The sequence below is a fragment of the Candida orthopsilosis genome, assembly GCF_000315875.1.
Source record: "Candida orthopsilosis Co 90-125, chromosome 4 draft sequence".
Classification (NCBI taxonomy): Eukaryota; Fungi; Ascomycota; class Pichiomycetes; order Serinales; family Debaryomycetaceae; genus Lodderomyces; species Lodderomyces orthopsilosis.
The window spans coordinates 1410813-1427062 of record NC_018297.1 but is presented as its reverse complement, the minus strand read 5'-3'; the positions used below and the strand labels follow the sequence as shown (position 1 = coordinate 1427062).

Below are 16250 nucleotides of genomic sequence, written 5' to 3'. Positions count from 1 at the left end.
GCGATATCGGAGTTCACCACAAAAGAGTCCACGGGAAGAAGAATAGAGAATACAAACATTAGATAGAACTATATTGGGAAGAGCCATTGTAATATAGACCAATGACGGTGACTCTAGTGCAGCAACTCAGGAGGAAGACAGTGGAGTAAAGGATAGTTTTGAAGTGGTTGTACTGCATACAGAATAGTTTATATCGAAAAGAAAGAAAAAAAGGGGTTTTGTCTTTTTCTTCAAACTCAAGTTTTTCTCTTCTTTCTCTCTCCTCACCCCCCGAATTGTTATTTTGCAATTTATCCTATAGAAGATCTTTCTAGAATATATAATAGTCATTGGCACTGACTGTTTAGTTTGTCTATTTTTATTTTTATTTTTGTTTTAGCACTCGTACTTGTTATTACCCACAACGCAAGTTCTAAATATTATAATATAAGGTTTGAGAATCACTTTGGTTAAAGAGCAATGTATATATTGAGTAAGAATTCAGGCGTTAAACAATTTAAATGTTCGTCATCTCTTGAACCGGTTGGTACTTTTTTTTCACAATATGAACAGTATCCATAACTACGCTAAAATGTATTCAAGTAGAGTTCGCATCCACTCCAACGCCTGCTGAGTGTCTTATTGACGAATTGACTAGTCGCTTGGGTCAACCAGCTTAATTTGATATTGATGCTGATGCTGATAGTGATACTACTCTAGCAACAGCTTGTTGGTTTCTCTTGTAAGTCCATACACATAGGGGTTGTTCAAGCTAGGCCGTCTTTGTCTCGTGTTCCCATTCATGGTATTGTCATGTACTAAATGCGACACTTCATTCTACGACATTCTTTCCTTTTTGTGTGACAGACGAAAATCGTCACCCAAAAATTTTTTGTTATCAAAAACCATATCACAAGGAGTTTATTAAATCGCCATCAATATTTACTCAATAATCAAATCGTCAGATGCCAAGTACGGAGACTAAGCCCGATCCTTCATCCAACGGCGACCAGGAGCCCATTTCTAACACTCCTATACAAATCAAAACTGAGGATGGTGCGAATGGAAACAATGAAGATTTCTTCACAGTTGATAATATCTTACCTGGTTGTAAAGTATATGCTACCAAAGATGGAGAAGAAAGATTAGCAGAGATCTTGCAAGAGCATATGAAAAAGGGTAGAAAAGTTTTTTACGTCCATTACCAAGATTTCAATAAACGTTTAGATGAATGGATTGAAATTGACCGAATAAATTTTAAGAGACCCTTGATTTTACCTGAAGTCAAAGTTGATGAGAAGAAAGAAAGTAAGCAAAAGAAGAAGACAAAACTGAAAGCTTCAAAATCACAAGCTGGCACTAGTGCTTCTACACCACGAGAAGAAACACCACAAATGAATGATGATGAAATGGATTTAGAAAATCTTAATGTGCAGGGGTTGAAAAGACCAGGAGAAGAAGTAAGTCGAGAAGAAGAAATCAAAAAGCTCCGATCAGGTGGGTCCATGACTCAAAATCATTCTGAGGTGGCTAGGGTTAGAAATTTATCAACTGTGATTCTTGGTGAACATATAATAGAACCGTGGTATTTCTCGCCATACCCCATTGAATTAACTGAAGAAGATGCAATATATGTTTGTGATTTCACATTATCTTATTTTGGCTCCAAAAAGCAATTTGAAAGATTTAGATCAAAATGTTCAATGAAACATCCACCAGGTAATGAAATATATCGTGATTCAAAAGTAAGCTTTTGGGAAATTGATGGCAGGAAACAAAGGACCTGGTGTCGAAACCTTTGTTTACTTTGTAAGCTCTTTTTGGATCACAAGACGTTGTACTATGATGTTGACCCCTTTTTGTTTTATGTCATGACTATAAAATCAGAGCAAGGGCATCATGTTGTCGGGTTTTTCTCCAAGGAAAAAGAAAGTGCCGATGGGTATAATGTGGCGTGTATCTTGACTCTCCCTTGTTATCAAAAGAGAGGATTTGGTAAATTATTGATACAATTTTCTTACATGTTATCAGCAGTGGAAAAGAAAGTGGGATCACCCGAGAAGCCATTGTCTGATTTGGGACTTTTATCTTATAGAGCTTATTGGACTGATACATTGATTAAACTATTGGTTGAACGAAACAATCCGACCCTATTCAAAAAAAACAATTCACACCCAGCTGATGAAGATGATTATGAAGGTTCGCCACCACCATCACGAAATGGGAACTCCACTAATGAGATCACTATTGAAGATATATCTGCAATTACATGCATGACAACAACAGATATACTACATACATTAACGACATTGAAAATGCTACGGTATTACAAAGGTCAACATATCATTGTCTTGACTGATCAAATTATGGCCATGTATGATAAACTAGTTAAAAAAGTGAAGGAGAAGAAGAAACATGAATTGAACCCAAAACTTCTAAATTGGACCCCACCACTGTTCACAGCAAGTCAATTACGATTTGGATGGTAAGGGATTTATTCAATCTCACCCCAGACTTTTATACTTTTATCACCACCACCTGTAATTAATCTTAGTCCAGATGTGTCAAAAGTTGATGCGTAAATTGCTGCTCCATCAGAACCAGGTAATGCTGGTGCTTGTCCTGCTTGCAGTAGTTTTCCCAGTGTATAATCATAAAATTCAACTTTACCGTCATCATACCCAACAAACAATGTATTTGTGACTGGATTTATCGATAATGTATTAATAATCTCTCCATATTCCGACTTTTCGAAGTTGTTTAACAATTCTCCTTTTGGAAGTAACCATTGTTTGATATTACCATCAGAACCACCAGAGGTGAATGTCTGTTCCATTGGATGTGCAGCCATTGATCGTATACTTTTGGAATGTTGTGTTATACACAACTCTGTATTTTGTTTGCGTAAATCCCATAATCGTACGGTCCCGTCCATTGAACTTGTGACAACTTGTGGCTCATTATCAAATGATTCAATGGAAGTGATATCACTTTTATGTCCTGATAATAATGTAATTTCCTTCGTGGCTCGAATATCCCATATTCTCACAACGGCATCTCTACCTCCACTCAACACAACATCTAATTGAGGATGAAGTGAAATTGCATATATTCCACCAACATGACCATGGAAATTCTTAATCTGACATCCTTCAGCGGCATTCAGTTTCTCCAAATCCCAACACCGTAATGTCTTATCCTCAGAACCAGAAAACAAATAGGGGAACTTTCTGGAGACCACAAGTGCTCGAACTCCCATAATGTGACCTGTGATTGTGCTTTTCAATTGCAGTGATGCAAGATCCCAAACCTTGATGGTGGAGTCTGAAGAGCCGGTGACGAACCAATTATTGGTGACTTCATCGACAGTTACTGCTCGTACCCAACCTTGATGTGCTCCAGCTAATGTTCGTAGAAGTTTCCATTGACCTGTATAGGTTTGTAGTTCGGGTGATGTTGTAGTTAATGCATTTGATATCTCTTGACTCATGTTATGTACTATTGGCAGGTGGGGGGAGGATATGTTCAAATTTTTTGCTTCCGTAATGTTCTCCCCTTTTGCGTAGTCACAATACAGGGTCGTCAATTATCTTAAAGTATTTGTTTGTGGAGATAAAGATGGTAGACGCTGGTCATCGCGTAACCGCAATTTCATCGTTTCGAGGAATTCATGAAAAATATCAAAAACAACCTTCAGGTACAACCTTTACTACCAGTACATTCGTAATTGACACATATGAGCTAGGTAATTCTTTACAACATCCACTGAGCTATTCCAAACCAATGCAATTGATTAGAGACTTATGTAAAATCCTCATAAACTCCAATAAACCTATAAAGATAATTGGCATAATTGCACAATCTGGAGACCAAGATATCCTATCACATGAAGAAGAAAACACGTTAGAGATTGGATTGACCAAGAAGGCATATCTTCGAATATTCAAGGAGTCTCATAATGTCTTTCACAATCACTATGAGGGTCGACTAAACCTTGATAGGTTATCTCGTTCAGAACTAGACGAATTGTATTACATGACATTGGGGTTTTTAATCACCACGAACGAACATTCAACGATTATTGCTCTTCATGAAGCTCTTGTTCAGAGGTTGAAGAGCCACGAATATGATTTGGAAATAATATCGTGCTTCTTAACATGTAGGATGAAACGTATAAACAAGAGTTCATCCCTATGGCACTGGTTGAAAAAATTGACATTGATACGAATAAACAAAGGCGAAGATGTGGATAATTTGCTTCAGCGTGCACTTGTTAGTTGTAAGCTACATTTTGCAAATTATTATGCAAACAACTATCTCCAATGGGTTATTACAGTGTGCAGGTCGAAGAGAATTGATTTGAGTGACTTTCAGGAGCCATTGATCAACCTGTGCCGAGCACATCTTCTGGATAGTTCAATCTGGAGAACACTAAAGATTTATTTCAGACTGGATGAAAAGCTAGTTGATTACATGGCTGAAGAGTATAATAGACTCACTGGGTCACATTTGTCTAAAAACGTTGTTTGGACAAACTACGACGATGTAATAACTAACTTATTTGAGTGGCTTTTGCGTCTTCAATGTAACTACACCACACCCTTTCGCATGCTAATAGAGTCGACTGAATCATTACCCACATTAAACAAACTTGAGGAAATGTTGAATCATAGTAATACAGAAGGTATTTCAGAGATCAAAGCCAAACTTCAAAATTATAAAGAACACATAGGTACTATATAGTAGTCTACAGCTTCACGAATACCATCCTCCTCCATCTCCTTTGTAGCTGGTTGCAAATTAGCCGAGCAAAAAATCCGGAAAAACTGCGACAAATGTTTTGTATTTCCTTAAAACGCAAAATCAATCATCCAACAAGCTTACCAATCATCACTACCAGGAAATGTTGAAAATACGTGAACTTCAAAAGAAAAGACAAGAGGAAGAAGCAGCTGCCGCAGCAGCAAATTCAAAATCACCCACCCCATTCTCATCAACGGCATCTTCTACAAACAACAACGCGTCATCATCATCAAAAGTTAGCGCCGCTCAACTTCGTGTGCAAAAAGATATCACTGAATTAGATTTACCAAAAAGTATCAAACTTACATTCCCCAATACGGCTGATTTTTTTAATTTTGATCTACAAATCATACCTCAAGACGGTTATTACAAAAATGGGAAATTCAAATTCAAGATTGAAATTGGTCAAAACTTTCCCATTGAACCACCGAAAATCAAATGTCTAAACAAGATTTACCATCCAAATATAGATCTTGATGGGAATATATGTTTGAATATATTGAGAGAAGACTGGTCTCCGGTTTTAAGCTTGAATTCGGTATTGATTGGGTTGAATTTCTTATTTTTAGAACCGAATCCCAATGATCCATTGAATAAAGAAGCTGCTAATATGTTGGTTAAAGATAAGAATCAGTTTGAAAGAAACATTACTACGTCAATGAGAGGGGGATACATTTCACTGGTGCATTATGATCGTGTTATATAGTAGACTATATAGTATAGTACAGTATAAAGTATGGAGTATATTTCATTTCCATATTTTGACCACATTGTCAGTACCGCAACTAGCTAGTACACATCGCATCCTGGCCTCTACGTCCTTCAATACGTCATCGCTATTCCCATTGATATCTTCTTTGCGCTTAGCGAGTCGAGCAAAGTCAATGTCGTTGACAAATCCTCGGTGGCTGGATAATGTTCTTATTACTCCCACAGAGCCATCTATATTCAACCCATTCAAATCCCATATCTTGATTGTCTTGTCATCTGATCCACTGAATATGTATCTTCCATTAGGGTGAACTTGCAATGTTTTAACCCATGACAAATGTCCTTGTAGGGTAGCAATAAGCCAGGCTTGTGCTTGGTTGTATTTAGATGGCATGGGAGGACGTCCTGGAACCTGTGTGGGTGGTGGCAATAGCCATAGTTTGATTGTATTATCTCTACTAGCAGTAAGACAGTACTTGAACCCCAATTTCTCATACAGCTCATTCTTGATTAGTTCTAGGGGTAGGGTTGGGAATAAATCAGAATTGGCTGCGATAAATGAGTCAATGGCACCATTTGAAAGTTTAGGTAGGTATTTCACAGCTTCTATTACATGTGTATGCCCAATTAACAACGCAATACCAGTGCCAGATTGTCCATGACTCAATCGAGCACTTTGATCATTGGAGCATGTTAATACAAATTCACCAAATTCACCAGAACACACGTCCAAATCTCTCACCCATTCAGTATGACCAACAAAGCTTTTGATACAAGTGCCATCAACCACATTCCACACCTTGACGGTCTTGTCTCTTGAAACACTATATAGAAGATTGTGTTTTGAAAATACAATTGAAGACACTGTATGATCATGGCCACGTAAAGTCTTCAAATGTTGATGCGTTGTTGCATTATATAGCTTGATGGTGAGATCAGATGAACATGACGCTAAGACATACTGCGGCCCGTCACCTTTATTCAATTCAATCTTGTTTTGTGAAAACGATATTTTGTTGACACCTCTAGTATGTGCTTTTATAATCTTCTCCGGTAGTGAATTATCATCGGAAGCAAAATTCCATACATTAATTGATCCATCATTACATCCAGCAAATACCAACGGAAGAACGGGATGTAGCCTTACATTATTAACAACATTTGGTGTTTCAAAAGTTTGAATTGCAGACATGGGTATCCAATTGATTCGATCTTTACTGATCTTCACAGGAGCAACATCAACAACACTTCGTAGATTAGTTATCTCATTCTCTAGATCAATGATCTTTTTCTGTAGACGTAAAACTGTTGACCACTTCTTTTCAAGGTACTGTTCAACTATCCCATCGTTATGCGCGTTAGAATTGCCAGGCAGAAGAAGCTGTGAAAGCTGATGAAAGAGATGTTCATTTGACTCAGAAGTTGAACAAATTGGTTGTAGATACTGTAATATAGCTTTATTAAGTTCCAGTTGTTGTCGTTCGGTTAAGATCTGACTTGGCATTGTGTGTTATATTGCAATCTGACGTGGGCTTGCATCTATACAGATCACGCACTCTTGTTTACAAATATACCAAATCGGCTAGAGGAGAGACAGAAAACTGAAAGAAAATTTTACCACGGTGCGGCTTAAAGTCCTATACAAGAGTCTATTTCGGTGTATTCTTTAAAGCAGCAAATCTTGCGGCCAAAGCATCAAAATCATCCTGTTGCTTGGGTGTAGATTTAGTCTGTGGTTTACTTGCCGCAACACTAGGTTTTTCAGCTAATTCTGCCAATGGTTTCTCTTTATCATCCTTCTCTAGAACTTCTTCCTTTGTGCCTCCTTCGCCGTCGTCATTATCATCATCGCCACCTTCTTCCTCATCACCTTTGAAGCGTTCTAGTCCGGAATATGGTACATTGTACGCCAAAGCAATTTCGACAAGATACATATTCACCAAGTCTTCACTAGGCGGCTCAATCCCACATCTCCGTACAATCTTATCGGGAACATGGTTATCCTTATTCTCCAATGCCTCTTTACCAAACTCAGTCCCATACTTATAAATCAATATGTCTCTAATTGAAACTAGTTCTTTAAGATCTGTGCTTTGTGCTGAATAAATAAGTGAACTGACAGCTTCAAGCAAACTGGGGTCGCATGTTGGACGATCAAGTATCATGTTTAATCGGGCTAGTAAGAGCTCACAGTAAAGCTCGAGAAACTCCAAGAGCTCAATATATATGTCATCTCGAATGATGTTTTCGACTCTTATCTTGGCTGATGATTCTTTACCGGTCTTAAGCAACTCCGCCAATTGCCTTCGCTGTTGTTTTGTCAATGCAACCTTCTTTTCCTGGGTGAATTTGAGTTTGGAGATTGCCATTTTGAGATTCGTCTTGAGTCTCAACTGATTGAGATGTGGCGGAACAGGTTTTGGCATGATTCAATTGATGTACAATGTTGAACAACTAAGAATGTACTAGGTAAAAATACGATTTTTTTCGCCATAAACTGGTCGGATTATTCGACTTGAACCCCCGTGACTACTAATTCCTACAACATCTCCTCATTCAACGTTTATTCTACGTAACACTACGAACTCTCTGAAACGATTGTATGTTCATGGGGTGGAGTTCCTTTCACTAATATTTCCTCATCATCTTCATCGAACTTAGCACCAATATTATCAGCACTTCGAGTTTCTCTTTCTAATGTGCAGCAATGTATCTCCTTAATCCATTCGTCATTCATAATTTCTTCTAAAGTAGCCCGTTGTTTAGGGTCTGTATGTAACATTCTTGACATTATTGGACGTGAAGCGTGAGGTAAAAGACGCATCAATCTATATGGACCATGTATTTGTTTATGGGTAGTAGGTTTCTTCTTGGTGTCTTTGCCATCAGCAGCAGCTGCTGCTGCCGCTTCTTTTTCTCGTTGGATACGTTTGTCTTCTTCTTCTTGTTGTGCAAGAAGTTTCTGATAAGCTGGGTCATTCTTTCTTTCTTCGTTAAATGCATCTCTAGCTTGTATCTTTTTAGTTTCATACTCCTCTAGTTTCTGATCTATCTCCTTCAAATGTGTCAAGATTTCATTCTCTTGGGTTTCATCTAGAATATCACCGGAATCTATTGACTTTGCGACTTTCTGAGGCTCTTCACCTTCACCTTCACCTTCGTCCTCACCTTCTACAGCTGGTGCTGCCTCACTAACTTCCTTTTGTCCCTCTTCCAACAACTTTTTTCTCTTGTTCAGACGTACAATAGTATTCTTCAACTTACGCTGCTGCAAAAGCAACTTGTGACATTCATTACTCAAGTAATAATCATGGTAGTTGTCATCTGGCAAACAATACATTTTGAAACTATTGTCTTTTTCCGGATTGGGTATTTTCCAAGGGAATCTTTTTAATGTCATACAACAATATATGATTGCAATTGACCAAAGATCAACCGGTTGCGGGTTGTATGAGTTTGGTGATTTCAACACTTCTGGAGCCAAATATGGATCACTTCCGACAATACCATGACATGGGTGAACATTCTGCGCACTACCAAATTGATCATAAGGGTATCTAAATATCACAGCACTTCCAAAATCAATTAGTTTCAAAATTCCATTCCTGTCTAACACACAATTATCCAATTTCAAATCTCGATGAGCTAAACCAAGACCATGCAAATAATTGACACCTTCTATTATCTGCTTCAAGCAACAATTGATTTCCGTTCTGGACATTTCACCACTCATCACCACTGCAAAAAAGTCAATTGGTGCATACTCCATAATTTCAAAATATCGATTATTTTCATGCAAGATGTCAATTGTTTTGATAATATTCGGATGCTTCAATGTTGAACCGATACAGTATTCAGCAGTACATTTCCGCGTGTAGTCCTTCAATGACTCGTTAGCACGCTTGGCTCTAAATTCCTTCACTGCAAATGTTTTCGAATCAGAAGGTCTTGTAATTAACTTTACTGACCCACCAGCTCCACTACCTAATTCCTTGCCAACTTTACCATACTTTTGAACCAACGGTGAGCTATCATCAGTAAATGGATCCTTGTTTGAGCTTTGTGAATGTGAGGCATTGGCGAGCAATTGTGACGAGGTTTGATTAATCATTGTAGCTAGTGCCGTACTCGACTGATCTCTAGAAGGACCGCTACTGCCACCACCTGCAAGAGGAGGAGGTGTATGTATTTGATTTGTATAGTGTCCACTACTACCTCCTTTCGCGTTCGACATCTTCTTTGTCGGTTTGAAGAACCGTTTCAATTCACTCATTGACCCGGCTGGCTTGCTTTCATGCAGATGGTTTGTTGTATTTGATGGTACCGGTGATGGAGCTGTTGTTTTTCGATTGAAGGTAGTTGGTGAATGGATATCATGGTGTGGTTCAGGTGTACCGCTAGGCGATGGTAATGAATCTTGAGAATCGTGTTTGCCAATGTGGAAACCTAGAAATTTACGACCTCCTGAAACATCTGTACTGGACGGTGATAGATCATGACCTTCATTGCTATGTTTATGTCTGGAAAACAAGCTCAACTTGTGTTTATCAGGCATGGTTGGGTCCGTAAATGAGGAGATTTACTTAAGAGTGACGCTTTTTCTTTTGCGGATAAATAGTTGTGGTGGTGTATTATTCTTCCTCTATTCCCCCCCTTCTTTGCAGTCTCGACCAACTTTGAAAAAGACTGGGTCAGAAATTCGTATTTGCAGTTGAATAAACTCACTGTTGACTTTGGTTGTTGTTCGAATGACTAAATTGAAATTGCTAAGTCTATTTGGGGGGGGGGGGTTTATTTTACTACTTGTTTGATTGGACAGGAATTGATTTTGAGAGAGAAGAAAAAATGTTCGTACCAAATGGGGAACTGTATGCGGCGTAGAACGTAATTATACAGAAATCAGATGTTTTTCTATAAGACATACATATAGGCTATACTCTTTACTCAATTGCAGTTCCCCGAACTTGCTTTTCTCTTTCGGGTACATACGGTTTACTTCCTCTCTTTGTATGTCTTCTTTCATTATCTTCTCGCCTCTTTAAACTTTCAATCTCAATACGTTTAATTTCTTGAGCCTTTTTAACAACCTTTGGAACATGTCTGTGTCTAGCAATTCTCTTAATTTCAGGCATGTATTGGAATCTTTCTTTCAATTTGTCATCGTACTCAAGCTTATTTCTCTGTTTCATAGATTTGATATTAGATCTATCGGATGCTTTTGTTCTCCAGATTCTTACATTAGTATCGTCCGATCCACTGAGAATATACCTAGCGTCGGTACTGAATTTAGTGCAGAAAACATGCTGCATTCTTTTAGTGTGGTAAATGTCACGCGAGTGGCCGGCACGGGCATTAAATATACGAATAGTTTTATCATAAGATCCGGTGACGATTTCTTCTCCTGTTGGTGAAAAGTCAACATCCATAATCGCAGCAACATGATCTTTGTAGATGTTAATCGTTTTCTTCATGTTTCTCATATCCCATAAATATGCATTGTGATCTTCATTACCGGTGACGAAATTGAATGCTTCAAGTGGATTCCAACTGATACAGTTGTTTCTAAAGTTTGTTACTGCTCTTTGAACTGGAACATTGGTACGTATATCGTATAAAACAATGGAGTTATCTGATCCGGTACTGGCAATGATATTTGTCTCTGTTTGATTGAACTTGACGGTGTTTACATTGTCTGCACCCCAAGACAAGTTACTAATATATTTGGATCGGTTCATATCCCACAACTGTATCTGAGCTCCTCCAGTAACAAACATGGCATCCTCTCTATGATGATCAATACCTTTGAATGCATGCTCTCCAACAAAAGTTTTCACCAACCCTTGGTCTTTATTTGTGTAAATTTCATCATCTTGTACACTTTTGTCAAAATCTTCACTGTTTACGGACCACAACTTGATCAGCTTGTCATCGCCACAACTCAACATTTGATTCTTTGGAGAAATAACAAGCCCAGTACACATTCCATAATGGGCTCTAAAACTAGCAGTTTCTTGCCTCGATGTCAAATTCCAATACTTGATTACACCGTCACCGCTTCCACTGGCAAACTGATTAGTTGAGTGATAGTTCTTTGCAAGCACATAAACACCGTCTCTATGCCCATCGCCAAGTTGGTCAATAAAAGGCTGTGCAAACATCCTCTCAAGCTTTGTTGCTTGAAGGGCTCTAGTATATTCTCTCGCCCTTTCGAATGGATGTAGTGCTGGGTTCAAATTACGAGGCAATGCACTTTCCTGAGTATTTCGTACAGGAACATAAGTATCTGTTGATCTGCTAATCGTTTTCAACTTCATTGAGGGAGGTGCTTTTGTAGGTAAGAGTATGGTTGATTCTTTAGTTCCATTTTTTTTATCTCATCGAAATTTCTATATATTGGCTTTTTGTGTAAAAGGATCGAAACACAGCACGACACAGATGGACAGGTTGTACTTAGCTTTTACCTTGTGCTTACAGTAAATACACCCCCGTTTCATCTATAAAGCAAATTAAATTAAATTACGGTAAAAATTATAAACTGGTATCTAAAACCAACTCTACATCATCGACATTGGGTTTGCTCAAATCCTCTAAAAATGGCAACAAATCCAACAATTCATTATCATGGGAGTCACTGAACCAACTACTGATAGGAACAGCATTAGCAGGATGGAAAAGATACGATTGCGGCAGATTATCTATGATAATTGTATCTTCCAATTTCCTTCCTAGTTGAGACAAGTTTTTGATGAAATTTCCTTGGTAGTTGTAGCATGAATCTCGGTATAGTCTATGGAAAACTGACTTGCTGGTATCCAATTTATTTAGTAATGGGTCCCCATACTTGGATACAGAAGCCGTGAATACGACAACTTCGTATAGTTTGCCCACCTTCTCTAGAAATTCATCCACTCCCGGTCTCTTGATTACATACACATGATGTATTTGACTATCAATTTCAACTGGAATTACAAAATCAGCACTCCTCAAGTACTTGAAGGAAGAATGTACAAGCGTTTCATCCAAATCAAGAACAAGACACTTTTTATCCCCTATGGGGAGACCCAAAAGACAGCCAGTTTCGGGGTCATGTGCTTGGCCAGTTTGGAGCCGTTTCAAATCAAGTATTCCATTCGACTGTGTGTCGTCAAAATCATCAATATCTGTATCCATATCTTCCATTGGTTCTGGTTCTGGCCGTTCAGTTGGGGCAGGAATTGGTTGTTCATTTGGACTAGCCTGTGCTATTATATCACCAGCACTTACTCGACGATTATTTGAAGGCTCTATAGTTGACTCATCATCATCGGTGGTATCCTTCTTGTCACCATTCAATTTGGTTGTAGATGAGTTTATCGCTTTGCCATTTGGTGTAGGTTCCTTTTTGTCGGCCGGTAAATCAGTTCTCGAATTAGATGTGGGGCGCTGCATACTGGTGCCCTTAGTCGTTGATGCTTTTGGTTGCTTGGTGGTGGTTGTAGTGGGTTTACCTTTGTTCAATTGACGATTTTGTCCATTAACTGGTTGCTGAGATCTTCTGTCTGAGGAGTCTTCACTTGTATCGGAACAGCAGAATAACGAAAGAACACCCATGTCTTGGATAATCACGGGGCTTCTTGTAGTTTTAAATGGGATTTGCTTATCTCAATTCGGTGTTGCTAAAGTAGACGCTGTATTGGGATGAAACGAAAACAACGCAAAAAAAATGTGGTGTCTCGGGACGTGAAAGTGCAGGTAAAACTAAATGCAAATACAAGTATATTAGGGGTATATTATTAACTAATAGATAACCTGTATCTATTAGTTGTGTGGATGGTATATCTATTCGTTGTATATCGTTGTGAAATTGTATAGTTTGTCTTATGTCCAATTGGTGAAGATTTCTTTTGACTCTTTTTTTTCCTCTGTCCCCATTGTATGGAGATTAATAACCGAACCCTCGAAACAATTCGTTTCTTCTGCTTAAGAGTCCTATTTGCCCAATTCTTTCATTGCGTCTCCAAGAGTATTGTTTAACAGGCGATGTGGACTACAGCTTGGGGCATTTTTATGTAAAATCGTACTTAGCTTTGCTGGTTATTTCTATATATTGAAGCAGATTCGGAGAAACGACGCAGTAAGTTCAAAGCTGTATCTACCATACCACTCCTGTTATCTTAGTCTAGCCTCGGGATGAGTTTGTAATTACACTACTAAATAGATCTCAAATATTTGGCGTTTAAATGATGTGAAATCAAAATCAAAATCAAAATTCAACCAGCCATTTTTCTTTACAGTTGCGATTGTCAAACAATGGGATCCAAAAAAAAATTCCCTGAGCATCAAGGACGTGTTTCAGCATTTGAAATCAATGCAATAAAGAACGCACCACCTCCATCACTATACTTACTTTACTATTATACAATAACAGTTCTACCTAGACTTTCACCATGTCTGATGTCCCACTTACTCCACCACGGAGAAGCAAAAAACACTCCACTTTCACCACACCAAATCAATATGCTTTACTAACTCCAGCCACGAGTACAAAAAAGACAAAGAGCTTTGGGAATACTATCGGAAGTGCCAATAGGCTATCTGTGATTACTCCAAATACACCTCAGAAGTCACCATCTAAAGTGGGGTCCCAGAGAAAGAGGAACTTTAATGATATTTTTATTGAACCAAATGCACAAGCTAATGAGAAGTTGCCAATGGGATTGTTTTTACCCTCACCACGTATAGTTGGCTCTGGAAGAAATGGTAAGCACTTGCCTAATAAAACCGAGGTGAGGGAGGCCCCTTCGACGCCAGGCAAACAAGTGATAAATGAGGAGATGGTGAGGCAGTGGCATGATAACAGTGATGACGAAGAGAGTGTTGAGATTATGACATTAGAGGAAACGGCAAAGATCCCTAAAGCAAACTTGCCAAACCCTTTTTTAAGTACTGATAACAGTTCCAAAGTAGACGATAAAAAAGATAAGTTTTCCTTGCATGACTTGTCAAATCCATTTCTAGACAATAAGGAGAACAACCTTAGAGAGAATATCGATTACAATACACATATGGAATTGATAAATAACAAGACAGGACAACGAAAAGTGGTTAAGCTTACCAAGAACCAAATGAAGATAAAGCCAAAGAAATTGTCGTTTGAAGGTTTATAGTGGAATTTCTTGACGGGTCAAGGAATAAATAGGTGTTGAATATACATTACAGATGCTATAAGATATAAATAGATGTGTCAGCATGTAGTGGATTGTGTTATATCCTTATTCTCTGGAACGTATCAAGTCAAAACTTGCTCACTAAAAAAATCAGATTCTCATCACTAATATAGCTACCGCCTTCACCACCAACAAACCATGTCAATTCCAGGGCTAGGTTCTGAAGCTACCTTTGAAGACAATCTAAAGTCGGTACTGATACTACAGGGTTCTGAATGGAGGATTGAAGTCCCATTCAAACAAATCCTCAAATTCAAAGTGACTGAAGGTATTTTAGAAATCAATGGTACTGAATTACCAAACAATGTTGAACTACAGCTAACAGGAACAAAATGCAGTATTTATTCACCAAAACAAGAATCAAAGATTGAGTATCACTTGGTGCAGAACCATGATATGTCAATGTACGAAGATGACGAATTTACAGAGTACACAAGTAGCGAAACAAATATGGACTCGGTATTGAATTTACACATGTATATTGAGTCCAAGAGGCAAGTTGCAGCTGATCATAACGTATCCAATGAAGAGCCAATTTTAGGTCCACGAGTTATGATCTTGGGAGGTAAACAGCTGGGTAGGACGACACTTGCAAAGACGTTAGTGTCTTATGCAGTGAAAATGAATCAATGTCCAATTCTTGTCAATTTAAACCCGCAAGATGGTGTATTTGCATTACCGGGATCTATATCTGCAACAGCTATCAATGATTCATTAGATGTTGAAAGTTGTAATGGATATGGACTCACGACAACAACTACAGGGGGTAATGCATTATCAAAACAGCCAATTGTGAAAAACTACGGCTTTACTGGGATAAATGAGAATCTAGAGCTATACAAATATCAGATATCACAACTTGGAATTACGGTGATATCACGATTAGAGCAAGATGCGACATGCAGAGACAGTGGGGTTATTGTCGACACTCCACCACTCGGTATAAAGGACTTTGCTGTAATTGAATCTATAATCAGTGATTTCAGAGTTGATTTAATTGTTGTCTTAGGTAATGAAAAATTAACCATTGATTTGAAAAAGAAATTGCTGCATAAATCAAATTTGCAAATTGTCAAGATCAACAAACTGCCAGGAGTTGTTGAAGTAAGTGACAAGTTTATCCGAATGAGTCAAGAAACAACAATCAGAGAATATTTCAATGGAAATTACAAGACTAGACTATCACCGTTCAAAACGGATATCGATGCAACTGGTCTACAAATTTACAAAGGTGTCAAAGATTCCGTATCTCTATCATTTTTACCTGCTGGTGATGATTTCGAACACGATGATAAAGATAATGATTTGAGCAAGTATTATCTGGCTATAGATCCTAGTTCATCCAATGTCGATAACTCCATAATAGCAGTAACACATCTACAACTGTCAACACCTGGTAAAGGTGTACTAAACTCTTCCATTCTAGGCTACATACATGTATCCAAATTTGATGACGAAAAAAAGAAACTAAAAGTATTGCTCCCGTTCCCTGGGGTGTTTCCTAGAAATGTAATGATTTCTACCGATATAGGATATAATGAATAGAGATAC

The 16250-nt window shown here is 38.2% G+C and overlaps 11 protein-coding genes across 11 annotated transcripts; 5 read left to right on the top strand and 6 right to left on the bottom strand. All coding sequences in view use genetic code 12, as the record gives it.

The window, feature by feature from the left end:
- Positions 1-944: 944 nt before the first annotated feature.
- Positions 945-2468, top strand: CORT_0D06880 (Esa1 subunit of the NuA4 histone acetyltransferase complex; the record flags this gene model as incomplete). The annotated part of the gene is made up of 1 exon (XM_003869605.1): positions 945-2468. The coding sequence occupies one exon, from the start codon at positions 945-947 to the stop codon at positions 2466-2468; it is 1524 nt and encodes a 507-aa protein (XP_003869654.1).
- A 5-nt stretch (positions 2469-2473) lies between these two features.
- CORT_0D06870 (hypothetical protein) lies at positions 2474-3469 on the bottom strand (the record flags this gene model as incomplete). Its single annotated transcript, XM_003869604.1, has 1 exon — positions 2474-3469. The coding sequence occupies one exon, from the start codon at positions 3467-3469 to the stop codon at positions 2474-2476; it is 996 nt and encodes a 331-aa protein (XP_003869653.1).
- Positions 3470-3597: 128 nt separating this feature from the next.
- Positions 3598-4722, top strand: CORT_0D06860 (Ecm9 protein; the record flags this gene model as incomplete). Its single annotated transcript, XM_003869603.1, has 1 exon — positions 3598-4722. One exon carries the CDS (start codon positions 3598-3600, stop codon positions 4720-4722), a length of 1125 nt encoding a protein of 374 aa, XP_003869652.1.
- Positions 4723-4882: 160 nt separating this feature from the next.
- CORT_0D06850 (Ubc12 protein) lies at positions 4883-5488 on the top strand (the record flags this gene model as incomplete). Its single annotated transcript, XM_003869602.1, has 1 exon — positions 4883-5488. The coding sequence occupies one exon, from the start codon at positions 4883-4885 to the stop codon at positions 5486-5488; it is 606 nt and encodes a 201-aa protein (XP_003869651.1).
- A 42-nt stretch (positions 5489-5530) lies between these two features.
- Positions 5531-6997, bottom strand: CORT_0D06840 (Pac1 protein; the record flags this gene model as incomplete). Its single annotated transcript, XM_003869601.1, has 1 exon — positions 5531-6997. One exon carries the CDS (start codon positions 6995-6997, stop codon positions 5531-5533), a length of 1467 nt encoding a protein of 488 aa, XP_003869650.1.
- Positions 6998-7142: 145 nt separating this feature from the next.
- On the bottom strand, positions 7143-7919 carry CORT_0D06830 (Ist1 protein; the record flags this gene model as incomplete). The annotated part of the gene is made up of 1 exon (XM_003869600.1): positions 7143-7919. The coding sequence occupies one exon, from the start codon at positions 7917-7919 to the stop codon at positions 7143-7145; it is 777 nt and encodes a 258-aa protein (XP_003869649.1).
- Positions 7920-8071: 152 nt separating this feature from the next.
- On the bottom strand, positions 8072-10048 carry CORT_0D06820 (Hrk1 protein; the record flags this gene model as incomplete). The annotated part of the gene is made up of 1 exon (XM_003869599.1): positions 8072-10048. One exon carries the CDS (start codon positions 10046-10048, stop codon positions 8072-8074), a length of 1977 nt encoding a protein of 658 aa, XP_003869648.1.
- A 385-nt stretch (positions 10049-10433) lies between these two features.
- On the bottom strand, positions 10434-11807 carry CORT_0D06810 (Sof1 protein; the record flags this gene model as incomplete). The annotated part of the gene is made up of 1 exon (XM_003869598.1): positions 10434-11807. The coding sequence occupies one exon, from the start codon at positions 11805-11807 to the stop codon at positions 10434-10436; it is 1374 nt and encodes a 457-aa protein (XP_003869647.1).
- A 214-nt stretch (positions 11808-12021) lies between these two features.
- CORT_0D06800 (hypothetical protein) lies at positions 12022-13083 on the bottom strand (the record flags this gene model as incomplete). The annotated part of the gene is made up of 1 exon (XM_003869597.1): positions 12022-13083. The coding sequence occupies one exon, from the start codon at positions 13081-13083 to the stop codon at positions 12022-12024; it is 1062 nt and encodes a 353-aa protein (XP_003869646.1).
- Positions 13084-13919: 836 nt separating this feature from the next.
- CORT_0D06790 (Sol1 cell cycle regulator) lies at positions 13920-14639 on the top strand (the record flags this gene model as incomplete). The annotated part of the gene is made up of 1 exon (XM_003869596.1): positions 13920-14639. The coding sequence occupies one exon, from the start codon at positions 13920-13922 to the stop codon at positions 14637-14639; it is 720 nt and encodes a 239-aa protein (XP_003869645.1).
- A 198-nt stretch (positions 14640-14837) lies between these two features.
- On the top strand, positions 14838-16244 carry CORT_0D06780 (cleavage factor I subunit; the record flags this gene model as incomplete). The annotated part of the gene is made up of 1 exon (XM_003869595.1): positions 14838-16244. One exon carries the CDS (start codon positions 14838-14840, stop codon positions 16242-16244), a length of 1407 nt encoding a protein of 468 aa, XP_003869644.1.
- Positions 16245-16250: the final 6 nt, after the last annotated feature.